We start from the raw sequence: 13,832 nt of genomic DNA, 5'->3' as shown, positions 1-13,832 counted from the left end.
ACCAGCTAACCAAGCCATGTCGGGATACTTCCAAAAACACGGGAACCTTTTCAGAGGAAGACCGATCACAACACTCCCTGTGATCCTTAACAAAAACCTCACAACACTTGGACAAAGCATTAGTCTCATAACGGCAGGGGACCTTGAAAATCTGAGAACCCTAGCAGAGGACCGGCAATATTGGAGACACCTCACACAGGAAATACTGGAAACAGCCAAGGCGACCCGATCTTTCGGTCGAGACGCGAAAGGCATCTAAGAAGAAGAAGAAGAATATATATATATATATATATATATATATATATATATGTACACATATATATATATATATGCAAATGCACAAAAATGTAAAAATATACAACCAAGAACCAATAGCAACACTATTAATTTGATAAAATGAGATAGGCCTTTAGTCTGAACTTGTGTGTGTATATTTAAAAGATAGTATTTAATTTAAATCACAGTTGCTCGTTAAAAATTCAAACACCATTTGGCAAAAATGAATTAAGGTGACGTGTTGTCTTTGTTTTTATAGATATAAGAACTTAATATATTTGTGAAGGGGGTGATTGCGCCATCCTTCATAACTTATCTTCCTCTTGATTAGAAGAGAGGTGTCCCACCTGGGGATAGCAGCCAGTTTAACACTGATGTTAAATCTATATTATATAAAGTTATGATTTGAGACAAGATAGAGAACATTGCTTCAATTTTGTGTGGATTTTATTTTTTCATATGGAAAAGATATCTTCTTCAATTTATTGGTTTAAAAATGATATGATGCAGATTTGTGCTTAGAAAATAGATTGGCATGATTGAGGTACCAATATATGGATGAATAGGAAAACACTTTTATTGGTATCAAGTTTACTCAAGTACAAAAAAGAAAAATAGAAAATTTCAGGAAGAACACATAGATTTGCTTGGAAAAGTAAAGTCCTTGACTCAGCTGTGAATGGGTATTAATTAATAGCTAGCTGATGGATAATCTAAGACTGCTAAGGCTACTGCTCGTTGGAATAGATTTCATACAAGGGACTTGATGAAGCCATAGAAATACGTTACATAACTTGGCATGTTTAAATAGACCTAAAATATGGGAGACCATGCTTTATGGCAAAGCAACAATGTTTTGTCCAAAATTAGTGTGCAAGTGTCCAAAAAGGTATTTACATGTGTCTTTTTATATTATACATTTACCTTGTCCACCAAGAGATAAAAATTTTGCACAGCACTCTTAACCTGACAATAAAATGGTTCAATGTGTATCCAATATCTATTATTTACGAGATTGGTACTATACAAGCATATTAATTTGTCATCATCATCATCATCATCATCATCATCATCATCATCATTATTATTATTATTATTATTTATTATTATTATTATTATTATTATTATTATTATTATTATTATTATATATTACTACTACTATTACTATTGATGTCGTTGTTATATTTATTAGTTATTTTGTATTTAGTAATCTTGTTTTTTCCAATTTTCAGTCTCAAGGTGACAACAAAACATTTACCAAATGTCTTAAAGTCCAAGGGTTTCAAATGAAGGTTCTAGTTGCGTTGCTCAGAGATTTCGTTGATTATCTCGGTCCATGTGAGCAACACATTTTGAAGTTGTTGCTATATATACTAAGGTTGGTATTTTATTCATTTTCGCCTACCTCAAGGTCAAAGGTTGTGGAGATCCTTTCACATTTAAAACATTATAGATATTATATTTACATGGTGTAAGAGTTGCCGGCTACAGCCGCCTGCACCGATTGGATTACTGAAAAAAACGTCGCCGGCTTTTTGATTGATTTTTTAATTTTTTTTTGTGACAAGAAACTTAACAAATTACTCCATTACAACCTTTGAATTAAACATACAACAATTGTGGACTACTATTATGAAGACTAGATGCTGAGAACAAGACTTCAAATGACGAGGTGAAGTCCGTGAATCTTGCAGGCTTTTTCAGATTATATGTCTGGTCATAAGTAGACTTGCAGGCTTTTTGAGGTCCAGTTGCTTGCACCCATGTATTTATATTTATTATATATAAAAAAAATTAATTTACAGTTTTCCCATTCACCTTCTTACCTTTAATTATTCAAATAGATAAATGTGATGGTCTGATAAAAGGTGTTAGATGTGAGTGACTCTGATTGTTTTTGAGATATGATCAATAAAAAGTAAGACTAAAACCTGTATAAAATGGTGGTTTGGTATACTGAACAACCTGTAATGTTGTTATTTTGAAAATTTAAACTCCATTTTATGAAGAATTGCTTTGTACATTTCCACTAGCTTTAGGGATTCGATTTTTTAAATTACATTTTGTCAGGCCACCGTACACATGGAATGCATTATAATTGAAAATATTTTCAGATGTTTACCACCGAGTTTAAGTGCCTTGTCAGTGTCAGAGAGTCAGGAGAGTGAGATAAGGGGCCAGGTGGCCAATGCTGTGGTACCAGTTCTACAACACCTTGTGACCAACCGAGCATTTAGGATATATCTAACATCAAACATAGGAGGTATTAATGTGATGATTTGTTATAGTAATAAGGTCCCCGGAAAGGGGGGGGGGGGGCAATCATTTCTAAAGGACTTTCCCATTGTATATAGGTAGTCATTAAAATGAAACTCTGTAACAATAATACTTTGTGTTAAAATAATGATCTAATCCTGTCGTCAAAGATTTGAATTCTTCTCATGTATCCTTCTGCACTAGTATGTCTGTTAATTAAATTTTGATCATTCACACGTTCATCAAAGAATTGCTTTTTGCTACGTACATGTCTAAAGAAATTGCAATTCACCGTCTTTATAAATGAATATCTTGTTTTCTTGTTAAAATGTTTGGCTTACTTTTGTGTAATTTTATTTTGTTTCTTCTCATTTTGATCTTCTCTCCTGTTTTATTTTTCTTTTGTTTTTTTGTTTTTTTGTTTTTTTAATTAGCAATGACCGATTTTAAAATTTTTGTTTTTTTTTGTTTTCTTGTTTTCCAGACCAGAACGTTGAAGATCATCTCCCTTTATTGTTGTTGCAGTTGAATGTCCTTGACCTTTTACCAAAATGTGATGGTGAGGAGAGAAAAATGGATTATTATGTCTGGGTGATTTAGAATATGTGATGTTTGAGTTATAATTATGTTTTATTGGGAGCAATAGATGCACTCCCCTAAAAGTGACAAGGACTAAAATGAAAATGTCCTATTTTAATCAAATTAAATTAAAATAATAATAATAATTATTATTATTTATTATTATTATTATTATTATTATTATTATTATTATTATTATTATTATTATTATTATTATTATTATTATTACTATTATTATTATTACTATTATAGTATTAATGTTAATAGTATTGATAATACTAATAATAATAATAATAATGCAAACACAATTCATTTAGATCTAAACATTAACCATTTTGTATTTCTCTGGCTGTGATTTGTTCCCAGCTGATGTTGTGGACTGCTGGTTATCTCAGGCCGATCATGACAGCCATTCACCAACTCAAAATCTTCTCATGGCTGTATTTCAATCTGTGGAAAAGTGTAAGTCTATTTTTTAAAATGATTTCAAACTGGAATTTAAAATGCTAATGAAAAGTTGTCAAGTAATAAGATTCATTTCTTTGATATAAATGTTTCCTCAATATACAGTGAAACCCATATAGAACATGTCCGGATAAAACGGGGTTTTTTATAATCCCTTTTTTTTTTCTCTTTTTTCTTCCTCTTTGCCTTAAGTAAAATTTACCGGCCACAGCAAGGTCTTTTAAGAGCCTAATCAGTTATAACAAGGGTCACCCAGATACCAAGAATTGAATATATATATGTCTAAAAAAATTTTAATTGCAAAATTTAAGTTAGTTTTTTTTACAGTTTAAGATACAACACTTTCTCATTGAAGATAGCATATTGAGGGTGTCCGACTCGAACCATGTAAGTGCAAGAGAGGTGATTCTGAGAAGGAAAAAAAAATATTTAAAAACAGCTTCTTCAATAACATTTATCATTTGTGATAAGATGACATTCCTATTCCTGCCAAGACTATTGCAACTGATTAACAGGATTGTGATTGTTCTCTCTTGATCACAAGGGTAGGAGAGGGTTTGGGTTTTGATATAGGCACTTGCACATTTAGAGTTGGCTGCCCTCAATGTAATCGAGGTGCAGGGTCATGTATGTAAATATTTATAATGGGCATTACCACAATTTGACTATACTGGTTTGCTTCACAAAACGTCATTGATTTCACCTATCAGATCATATGAAACCAAATTTTGATTTCATATACAGTGATATCACCTGTCAGCATCGTTTTCTTAAAATAGTGGTCACAAAAAATTGATTAAAAAAAGATCAATAGCAATTATTGCATATAATTTCCTGGTCAGTCTTTTTTGTGTTTCAAGTCACCAAATGTTTCCATCAGTAGTCCTTCAGAGCCGTTGGGCCCATGGAGCCGGAGTTTATCCCAGTTTCTATAGTGTGAAACGGACAACAGCAATTGCTTGCTATCCTTTGGATAGGACTAGTTTATCGCAAAGTACTTTCTGCCAAATCTAACAGACTCAGCTACCCATTCACTACTGGATGGACAGGGGGGGGGTCCGAAAAAAATCTTGACTGCACCCAGGATCAATCTCGGTCCCTTTGCAACTGAGCTATTGGGACCCCCAAACGTTTCCATCATGGGGGGGGGGGGGGCAGAAAAATGTCCTTATTTTTTATCTCAGTGTTCGCATATTTGACATGAGTGTTTTTACCATTGATTAGGTGAAACCAACGTTAGGTGATAAACATATGGGTGGAGATGACTTTGACAACAGTTTAGATTTCATACAGAATCAGTTGTATTAATCAAAAGTTTTTTGGATAGTTTTTAAAAAATAGAGTGGTCCATTGATAACAGTGGTGATTAAAGGTTAACAACAAATGAAGTGAGTTGGAAAGTGCCATAAGACTGCAGAGAATAAAAACTTTGCGGCAGCGATGGGGGCTTGAACCCGTGACCTTTCTGTTACCACAACTCCACCTGGCCGGGGATATCGTGACTCCACCGTATGAGCTATCCACGACCTGAATTAAAGTTTAACAGTATTCCCTGTTTTATTCCTCATTATTTTTTTCTAATAAATAGATCAGTTATAACAATAACAAACAATCCAGAGCCTGGGAATGAAGAGAACTTGATCTGAAATAAATAGTTAGAATTTGAACACACACTCATTTATTCGCAAACATCACAACACACACATACACATACACACACACACACACACACACACACACACACACATACAAAAAACAATTCATGCAAAACCAAGAGCAGTCCAAGGGAAGGACTCTTCCTAAAGAAATTTGCCAATTTAAACTCTAAAACTTGCCATAAAAAGGTGATATTTGGCTCAAAATGTGTCAAAATTTCCCATAATATCAGCCAAATCTGAAAATTATCAGAGCTAACTCAAAATATGGTTGTTTCCCTTGAAAATCAGTTGTATCGAAAAGTCAAGAAAAACAAAAATTTAAGCATGGATAGCGAGTTCTCATGTGTGATAACAAAATTTTTTCCAAATAGGTTATGTAGAAATGAGATTTCCAGTTATGCTCCCTGGACCAATGGTGGAAGGCAAACCACAAAGGTATTTTTTTTTTTTTTTAATGTCAAAACTTTGACTTTATGGTTATTTCATTTTTTTAATGACTGCATTCCTTTTTTATGTTTGGGAAGTTGTCCTTTGCCTTGTGTTCAATAAAGTCTGAAGATATTTTTCTACAAAGCATGATTATTATTTTGCAAAGAATGCATGACAGCCTTAAATAAAATGCAATACGATTTTGTGTATGTTGATATTAGTACTGGTGGCAGGTTGTTAGATGAAACTTGTTTTATACAGTTTGACAGTATATCCTTGTGATAAAATCTGTAAATATATTTTGTTTATTTTAAGTTAAGAGAGAGAAAAATATAGCCATCAATCACTCAGAGTTGGACTTTTCATTACAGAAACTTTTATTTGTTAACCACCCTTAGGATAGGTTGTTAGTTTATTTTAAATTATTTTCTGCCAATTCTAACAGACACGGGTACATTATCACTTGTGGACATAGGGGTTAGACCCAAAACATTTCTACTGAATTCGAAATTGATAGCCAATCCTTTGTATGTGAGTTAGGTGCTCTAACAATACAGCTGGACTTTCCCAAGAAAACTCATGATGGCCTCAATCAATACAATTATTAGGACCCCTTAATACATTTGAAGTGACATCCCAACTGGCTGCTCACCCTATTGCTGTTGTTAATGTGAACACTTATAAAACAGTCTGTTTTCATCTCAAGACTATTTTTAAAACAGCTATTTCCAACATTCCATTCCCAGTCAAGTCAGCTTGTATCACCATGTAGCCATTCATCTCTGCGGATTTATTGGAGCCTGTTCTGTCCGTCATTTCACAATACTGGTATTTATCACACTGCTTCATTATAATTTTCAATTTTATTCTTCGGATATATTATTTCATCAAACAAGATACAAAGTGTGCTGTTGCTCAAATGTCATTTAAGTTATGATGATGATGATGATGATAACAAGAATGGTAATAAAAGCAGTATTGATCACCGTAGTGATAATGGTAATGGTTGTTATAATCATATCAACAAAATAGATATTAATTTTTTGAAGATTTCGAAAAAGTATATTCACTCACTTAAATTTTTTAGACACTTTTAAGCTCATTTTTGTGGTGATTTGTTTATCTTCATCACATTTTGTTTGGCACATTTACATAACAATTTAATTTATTGATGAGTCATTTGATTGTTAGGTAGCAGGTTTTGCAGGTTTCTATCCTGTTGAGAGCACCGCCTTGAAAAATAATTGATATTACTTTAGAATATATGCTCCATACTTTCTAATGGAAGGTGGGCTTTAAACGGAGTCATTGCCTTTTTGATAACATATAACTTAAGAATTTGTCAAAAAGGACATCGAACTACAATGTTTTCATATTCCCTTAAATTTTTGTTTTTACACAAATCCATTCAAGGAATGCAGCCTGCTAGAAACTGTATTCGGAAAAGACGAACTGTGTTCACTCCTTGCCACAGATTGCTGGTGTTTCTTGGCTAGGTGAGGATTAATTAAAGTTTACAAGTGTACGATAATCTTAAGGGTGATTTAGAGTTTCTTTGTTTAATCTTTTTGGCAAATTGTGAGTCATACTAAGGTAATTACTCAGATACTTATGAATGGTTTCCTTCAAAGGATTTTATGGATCCTATGTGCTGGACTGTTGATTTTTTAAATGTCCGTATTCATATAGTATTTCTCGATCCATCCAGTATTTGTCAAATCTGTTTTTAATTGAATTCCAAGCTTTTTAGGCCTATGATTTCATAAGGCAAAAGATTCCACAGCTAATTTTAGTTAATTGATATTTGAAATAAAGTTTCATACCCAAAATGAAAAAAATTTTGTAGTCAGTTTTCATGTTTGAATAGTTTTTTGGTTTCAAAATTTGGCACCATCAATTAAAGATGTAAATTTGATCTTATCAGATTTTTTTTCTGCCTTTATAAGGTAGAAATAATTCTTGATTCTTCCCTGTTATAAGTTCCCTATTATCATATTTTATTCAAAAATATTTTTATTTAAATACTTCTTTTTAGATGCACCAGGCATATTTATATTTTTGAAATGCGGGTTATATCTTTTGTATATTTAGAAAACTGAATTTTAGGGTTTTAGAAAACAAAAATATTGCAATTAGCTTCTTGCCTGGTCGAGAAATGTCTGATATTTTAAAATCAGCATATATTTTATTTGTTTTTTTTTTCCCTTCTTTTCTCTTCTTTTTTTTTAATTTTTTTTTTTTGGTTATATTTTTGGGTTTTTGTTTTGTTTTGTTTTGTTTTTTTATTTTGAATAATACTCAGGCCAACATTTTTAATTGTTTGATTTTGATTCATTTTCAGGCCAAAATTCTAGATCTCATAAATCATGAATATACCCATATTGTGTTTAATGTGGATGCATTATGTTCTATCGATTGGGGCATATTTATTCTTTAAAAATTCATGATCAAGATGATCTTCTTATGTTGTCTGTTATTTCGCCTTTAAATTCGAATAATATGAATTAAACCATATAATATTGTTCTTAAAATATGCTTAAACCTTCATTGATTCAACAGGTATGGTTCAGCCAGTTTATGCTACAACCACATCAAGGCATTGCTGCAAGCCGTTCAATCCTCTGTTAAGTCTTCTGTCAAAGAACAAAGTTCAAATATCACACAGAGCAGATTGTTATATTTGCTCAGACGCCTTATTAAATTTTTATCACCTGAACACCAGGTAATTGCCTTATTATTTGTGATGCACAATTCTGTTGTAATATTGTTTTTCTCTAAATGATTCTAATTCTTACCTTACCGGGGTTCCTTCTCATCGAGGTTGATGCCATGGTCTTCCACATTTCTCTGCCTAGTGCCATGATGTGTTTGAGTTATTTTATCATTTCTAACTAGCCAATGAAGAAGTATTTCTGAATTCTAGACACTAATGAAAAAAGAAAAAAAAAAATGATTCCTCGATTGTTTTCTGATTTGCAGATTTATGTTCGTAATTTGGTCATTTGTATTATAATTCATGAATTGGCTGTAATTAAGTATTTTTCATCTAGATACAGAAATTCTGAATTTAAAGACATCCTAGCAAATTTAACTTACTTTGATACTTAATTTGATAAACAATCACTCTTTTTGCGGGACATCTGAATTGATAGTTATTTATTAGATTTATCCTTTTTCTTTTTCAATCTCGCTTGTTATATTTTTTTCATATAACATTTGTCTTGTCCCTTTTCATCAAGGCTAGTTTGGTTGACCTCTATGCACCAGAACATAATCTTGATCTTTGGTTAAACCTGACCTTAACTCCATTCTGTGACAAAGTACAAGGTGTTTTAGGGAAGAAGTTTACTTCTTTCGCTCTCAGAATTTTGAATGCTGAAACTGGGAAAGCAAATGAAGTAGTGAGTATGATGTTGCTACAATCAATATTGAAAGAAAACATTTCAGTTGTTTAGTTTGCTTTGTTTTTTGTTCTTTTTTTTTTGTTGTTTTTTTGGGGTTTTTTACTTTTGGATAGGGGGAGGGGTATATTTCTCACCCATTGATATTTTATTATTCACCTACGTTTTAAAATTAGATCAAGTAATAAAATAGAAAATTTATAATAACCTCTGCCGAACAAGTGACTTATACTTATACAGATAAAAGATCTGATGAATTCAATGATTTTTCCTCTGTATATATATTTTGTGACTTTATATCAATATCTTTTTCACCCCAGTAGAGATTGATAGATTAAATCTCATTATTCATTCCCAAGGGGAAATTTTTCTTAAGGGTTCATTTCAAAGGAGTACTGTTATAACCAAGGCATCAGCCATAGGACAGTGCTGAAAGGTGAATTATGGGGATGTGTGGATTAGAACTGTAACTTTTGGAAAAGAAACAAACACCATACCACAGTGCAACATTGCCCCCGATTCATTGGATATGAAATGAATAAGTTCGAGATACAATTCACTTGTAAAGTTATTTTGGCTTAGTCTCCTCAACTTCCCCATTAAGAATAATGAAATTGAACGCATAGGGTTTGGTTATAAAATATTGGCAAAGGCTCCAACTTGGCAGTATTATAAAACTTACAAATTTAAATAACTGGTATAACTTTGTTGATGTGTTGTTTTTTCTGTATTATTTCATCTTCAAATCAGTTTCAAGCTCTTGATTGCCTGAACCAACTACTGTCCAATTCATCAGTGCTAAGTTCTTGTATCGACCAAGCACAGCAAGCCATTCTATTGGAAGCTGTCACTCAACTGTGGGCCAATCAACTGTCAGCTCCAGAAGACTTAAGGCCAATCAGGGACATGCTTTTAGTGAAACTGCTCCCTGTGACAAAATATTTTTTATCATCAATGGAAACCAAAAACATTCTGCAGGTAATTGATTATACAGTACTACTGCCAAAAGATTAAAAATCTATAATGATTATGAGAGAGTGGTATAGTTATAAAAGTAAGAGTCATAGGTCATCCGTTTATTTTGAAAATATTTAAATTTTAATATGTTGTTCGTGGAACTCATTATCTGTTTCATAATAGCAAAATAAGTATCAGCACAAATTAATTTTCCACGTTCTTGTATTACACATAAAATGCCATCCTTAGCCTGTACTTATTATCAATTTTGATTTTATGTGGAAATGAACAAAAACCAAAAATTGGATTTGAATAAAAAATTATTAGATTTGTAATCTTTTTTTTAAATAAAAAAGTAATTTTATTCTCCTCAATAAAATCATATAAATTTTACTAAAATTTCATAATTTGATTTTCAACGACTGATTTATCATAAATCATACCAGATTAAGATGGTAGGCCTAGTTCATATATATTTGATGCTATCCTGTAGCACTGCTTTGTTTATTTCATAATTGTAATAAATGATTTATTTACAGATAAAGGGTCATTTTGTTGTAATGTGCATTTGTGGTATTAGCAAGTAAAAACTTTTTGTGTCATCCTTTTATTCTTTAATATCTGCAATGGTGTTGAAACTTGTCCCTGATCCTGAGTGATTCAAGTCCTTCATGTTATCGATGGATATAGGATTACTTCATTGAAATGTGTATTTGTGATGTCTGTGTTTTCACAAGTTGAGTTTTAAACTTTGTTTTTATTATCTGCAATAATAGTATTGTTACTTTTGTTTGGTCATAGGTGATTTGAATCCTTTATTATATCAATGACTACAAGATTATTTCATTGTAATCTCTTAATTCTTAGCATCCGTCCCTAACCATGCACATTACAGTTTCAATATACATTTATTTAAAAAAAACGAAAATTTACTTGATCTTTTAGATAGCTCTAAATGGACTCAAAGCACATTACAAGGGGTTTACTTGATCTTTTAGATAGCTCTAAATGGACTCAAAGCACATTACAAGGAGTTTACTTGATCTTTTAGATAGCTCTAAATGGACTCAAAGCACATTACAAGGGGTTTACTTGATATTTTAGATATCTCTAAATGGACTCAAACCACATTACAAGGGGTTCACTTGATCTTTTAGATAGCTCTATATGGACTCAAAGCACATTATAAGGGGTTTACTTGATCTTTTAGATAGCTCTAAATGGACTCAAAGCACATTATAAGGGGTTTACTTGATCTTTTAGATAGCTCTAAATGGACTCAAAGCACATTATAAGGGGTCCCAAGCCAACAGCGTCAGTTAACATATGAGACAAGGCTTGACACCTATAAGTTGCTATTACATTTTTTTTTTATTGACAGAGACAACATTGTTAATGGTCATGTACTCATTTTACATCTGAGGGGGATGAGAGAATTTGAGATTTTTTTTTTTTCAGGATAAAACTTTGCGCCACCTAAAGCAGAACTCAAACCCCAAAGGCAAGTGTCGTACCACAAGACCACAAAGCCGCACTAACTAGAGTCTGGTTTTGCTTATGGTGCATCTGTGGTTTGAGTCCCACAGCAATTATCATTGACATCCACCAGTGTTGTTTTTGTGTTTGTGATAAAATAAATATTAATTTGTATTTGATCTTCTTCTTCTACAAATAAACCAATGACTCAGAGTAGTATTACTGTCGATGGGCACAACTTGGAGAAGAAGAAAAAATTATGGTATTTTCCTTATTTTCTGCAGTTTATCTTTATAATGGTCTCGATAAGTTTGGTACCAGTAAGTAGTTTCTTCCATAAGCAGAAATTATTTGGGAAAAATGAGTCAAGTCCTTGCACATTTAGACTGGCACCAACAATCTGGTTCTGATCATTTTCATAATTTGGAATGTAACCCTTTTTATCTGGAATAGTATCGTTACTTGTTCTTGGTCCTAGATGATTCAAGTCCTTCAAAGTGTCCTCCTCAAGACGATGCCATCTTCTAATCCAGTCTTGCTTTTATCATGTGCCGAGTTCATGGAGAGTTTGGCAAGCTGCAATGTCCAGCCACCTAGTGTGGAAGTGAGTACATTTTAATTATTTTTTTTTAAAGAAAAAAAAAACAAAAAAAATTTTATAAGCTTTTATATAGTGCATTATCCATTAACTAAATGTACTCAAAGCAGTATACAAGGGGTGCCAATGTTTAAAATAAAAAGACATGATGCCTGAAAGGCACTATTAACACTATTTTTGTATCAGTTACAAGTGATTTGGTTCATTATTGCTACCACATGGCTTGCCCTTTTCTCTCTCCTTTTTTTGAAAAAACAAATTATAAAATGCGGGTGGTTGGATGGGAGCATCACCCTTGAATCATATACCTATGATGTTAGCATGGGTGTACGATCCGATAGTGATGTCGTTTCTTCTTCTCTTTACTAGCCTATCCTGCTTCTTTGGTTTGTGATTGTATTTTTGACAGGGTATATTTTTTTTCTGTAAATCTTCTGCCTGTTTGTTCTTGGTTATTTATAATTTAGCTTATGATATCTTTAGGTTATGATTTTGATTTACATTTGTACTATTTTTGTTGGATTGCTTGTTTTTTTGTTTCAGCGGTCTCTCATATAACCTCAATTGTGTTGGAAGAGACCTAAAGCAACAAACAAACAAACAAAAAATGATAAAATGAACCAAATGCAACTGTAAACTGGGAGACTCTCTATTTGTGTTATTCATGATGCAATGATGTGTCAGATGTCAATGCGTATATGTCAAATATATGACCACAAAAGCGGAGACCAAGTCATTTGTTTTACACTCTTAACTACCGACTACCAACCACTGCAATTAAGTTTATAAACATTGGAAATAGCCATTTATAATTAAACAGACTAGGTAGGGTTTCAGGTTTTTCAATTTGTTACGAATCATCTTTAGAAAACGGGTCAACCACCCCAATGTTTTCAATGCCATGTCATTGGTCCGAGTTAAGTTGCCTTCTCTATTAAGTGGCATCCCAATTACAGATGTACAACGGTTTTGAAATGTGAGAGAAGGCAAAAGAGAAGAAAGAGAGAACACTTGCTTTGAAATTTACATTATAGTCAAATCTAAATGAAGGTCCACTTTAAAGGTATTGTTGAGTGGAACAAAATAGATTTAGAATCAAATTCAAATCTTTGTTGTGGCAGTTAGATGTTCTTTTGTTTACTACTTCCAAAGATTGTTCTTTATTATGCATTGAATATTTTCTCCTTTCATTTTTTTTTTAATGTCTATTTCAGCGAGATGAGTTGTTGACCACAATCCCCAAACTGTTCTACCACCTGATGACTCGCAGCCACCCTTTGGTCCAGACAAAAGCTTTGTCATCCTTCTGGTATTTTGCCAGTCACACACCCCATGAAGAGTGTATTCCATCTTGTCTGCAATCAGATAGCAGTTTGAAGACGAGGCTTAACAATTATTTAAATAAGGTGATTTCAACCCAATCGTGTTTGTTTTTTCCCATACACCCCAGAAGAGTGTATTCCTTCTTGTCTACAGCCATTTAGTGGGTTTAGGGTTTTGTTTTGTTTTTTGTTGTTTTTTTTTGTTTTATTGCTTTACATTCTCAAAATACTCTTTTTGGATGTGCCAAAAAGGTTGCTTATTGTAACATTTTACACAAAAAAGACACTAATATTAAATTTTTTTTAATGAACCATGGAGACATTTCATTTTTATGGACAAAGTATTCAAATTTGTCCTAAACATCGACTTTGTCCCCACTGAGAAGCTATTTCTGCTGTTCTGTTGATGCTGGAC

The 13,832-nt window shown here is 32.5% G+C and overlaps 2 protein-coding genes across 3 annotated transcripts in view; both read left to right on the top strand.

Annotated features, from left to right (window-relative positions):
- The window catches only part of LOC144980094 (uncharacterized), a 344,852-nt gene that overhangs the window by 279,010 nt on the left and 52,010 nt on the right, over nt 1-13,832 (top strand). The window lies entirely within an intron of this gene.
- Nucleotides 1-13,832, top strand: part of LOC144980086 (FIGNL1-interacting regulator of recombination and mitosis-like) — a 32,868-nt gene that overhangs the window by 15,845 nt on the left and 3,191 nt on the right. Inside the window, exons 11-22 of the mRNA XM_078927579.1 lie at nt 1,509-1,654; nt 2,391-2,539; nt 3,017-3,091; nt 3,478-3,573; nt 5,606-5,669; nt 6,410-6,491; nt 7,077-7,159; nt 8,223-8,385; nt 8,903-9,064; nt 9,815-10,042; nt 11,976-12,101; nt 13,310-13,501. Coding sequence (XP_078783705.1) covers nt 1,509-1,654; nt 2,391-2,539; nt 3,017-3,091; nt 3,478-3,573; nt 5,606-5,669; nt 6,410-6,491; nt 7,077-7,159; nt 8,223-8,385; nt 8,903-9,064; nt 9,815-10,042; nt 11,976-12,101; nt 13,310-13,501 — 1,566 coding nt within the window. The remainder of the gene's footprint in view (nt 1-1,508; nt 1,655-2,390; nt 2,540-3,016; nt 3,092-3,477; nt 3,574-5,605; nt 5,670-6,409; nt 6,492-7,076; nt 7,160-8,222; nt 8,386-8,902; nt 9,065-9,814; nt 10,043-11,975; nt 12,102-13,309; nt 13,502-13,832) is intronic.

Source organism: Berghia stephanieae, chromosome 9 (genome assembly GCF_034508935.2).
Source record: "Berghia stephanieae isolate SIO BIC M18660-M18661 chromosome 9, UCSD_Bste_1.3, whole genome shotgun sequence".
NCBI classification, from domain to species: Eukaryota; Metazoa; Mollusca; class Gastropoda; order Nudibranchia; family Aeolidiidae; genus Berghia; species Berghia stephanieae.
The sequence above is the reverse complement of the archived record's forward strand: the minus strand, read 5'-3'. Positions and strand labels throughout refer to the sequence as shown.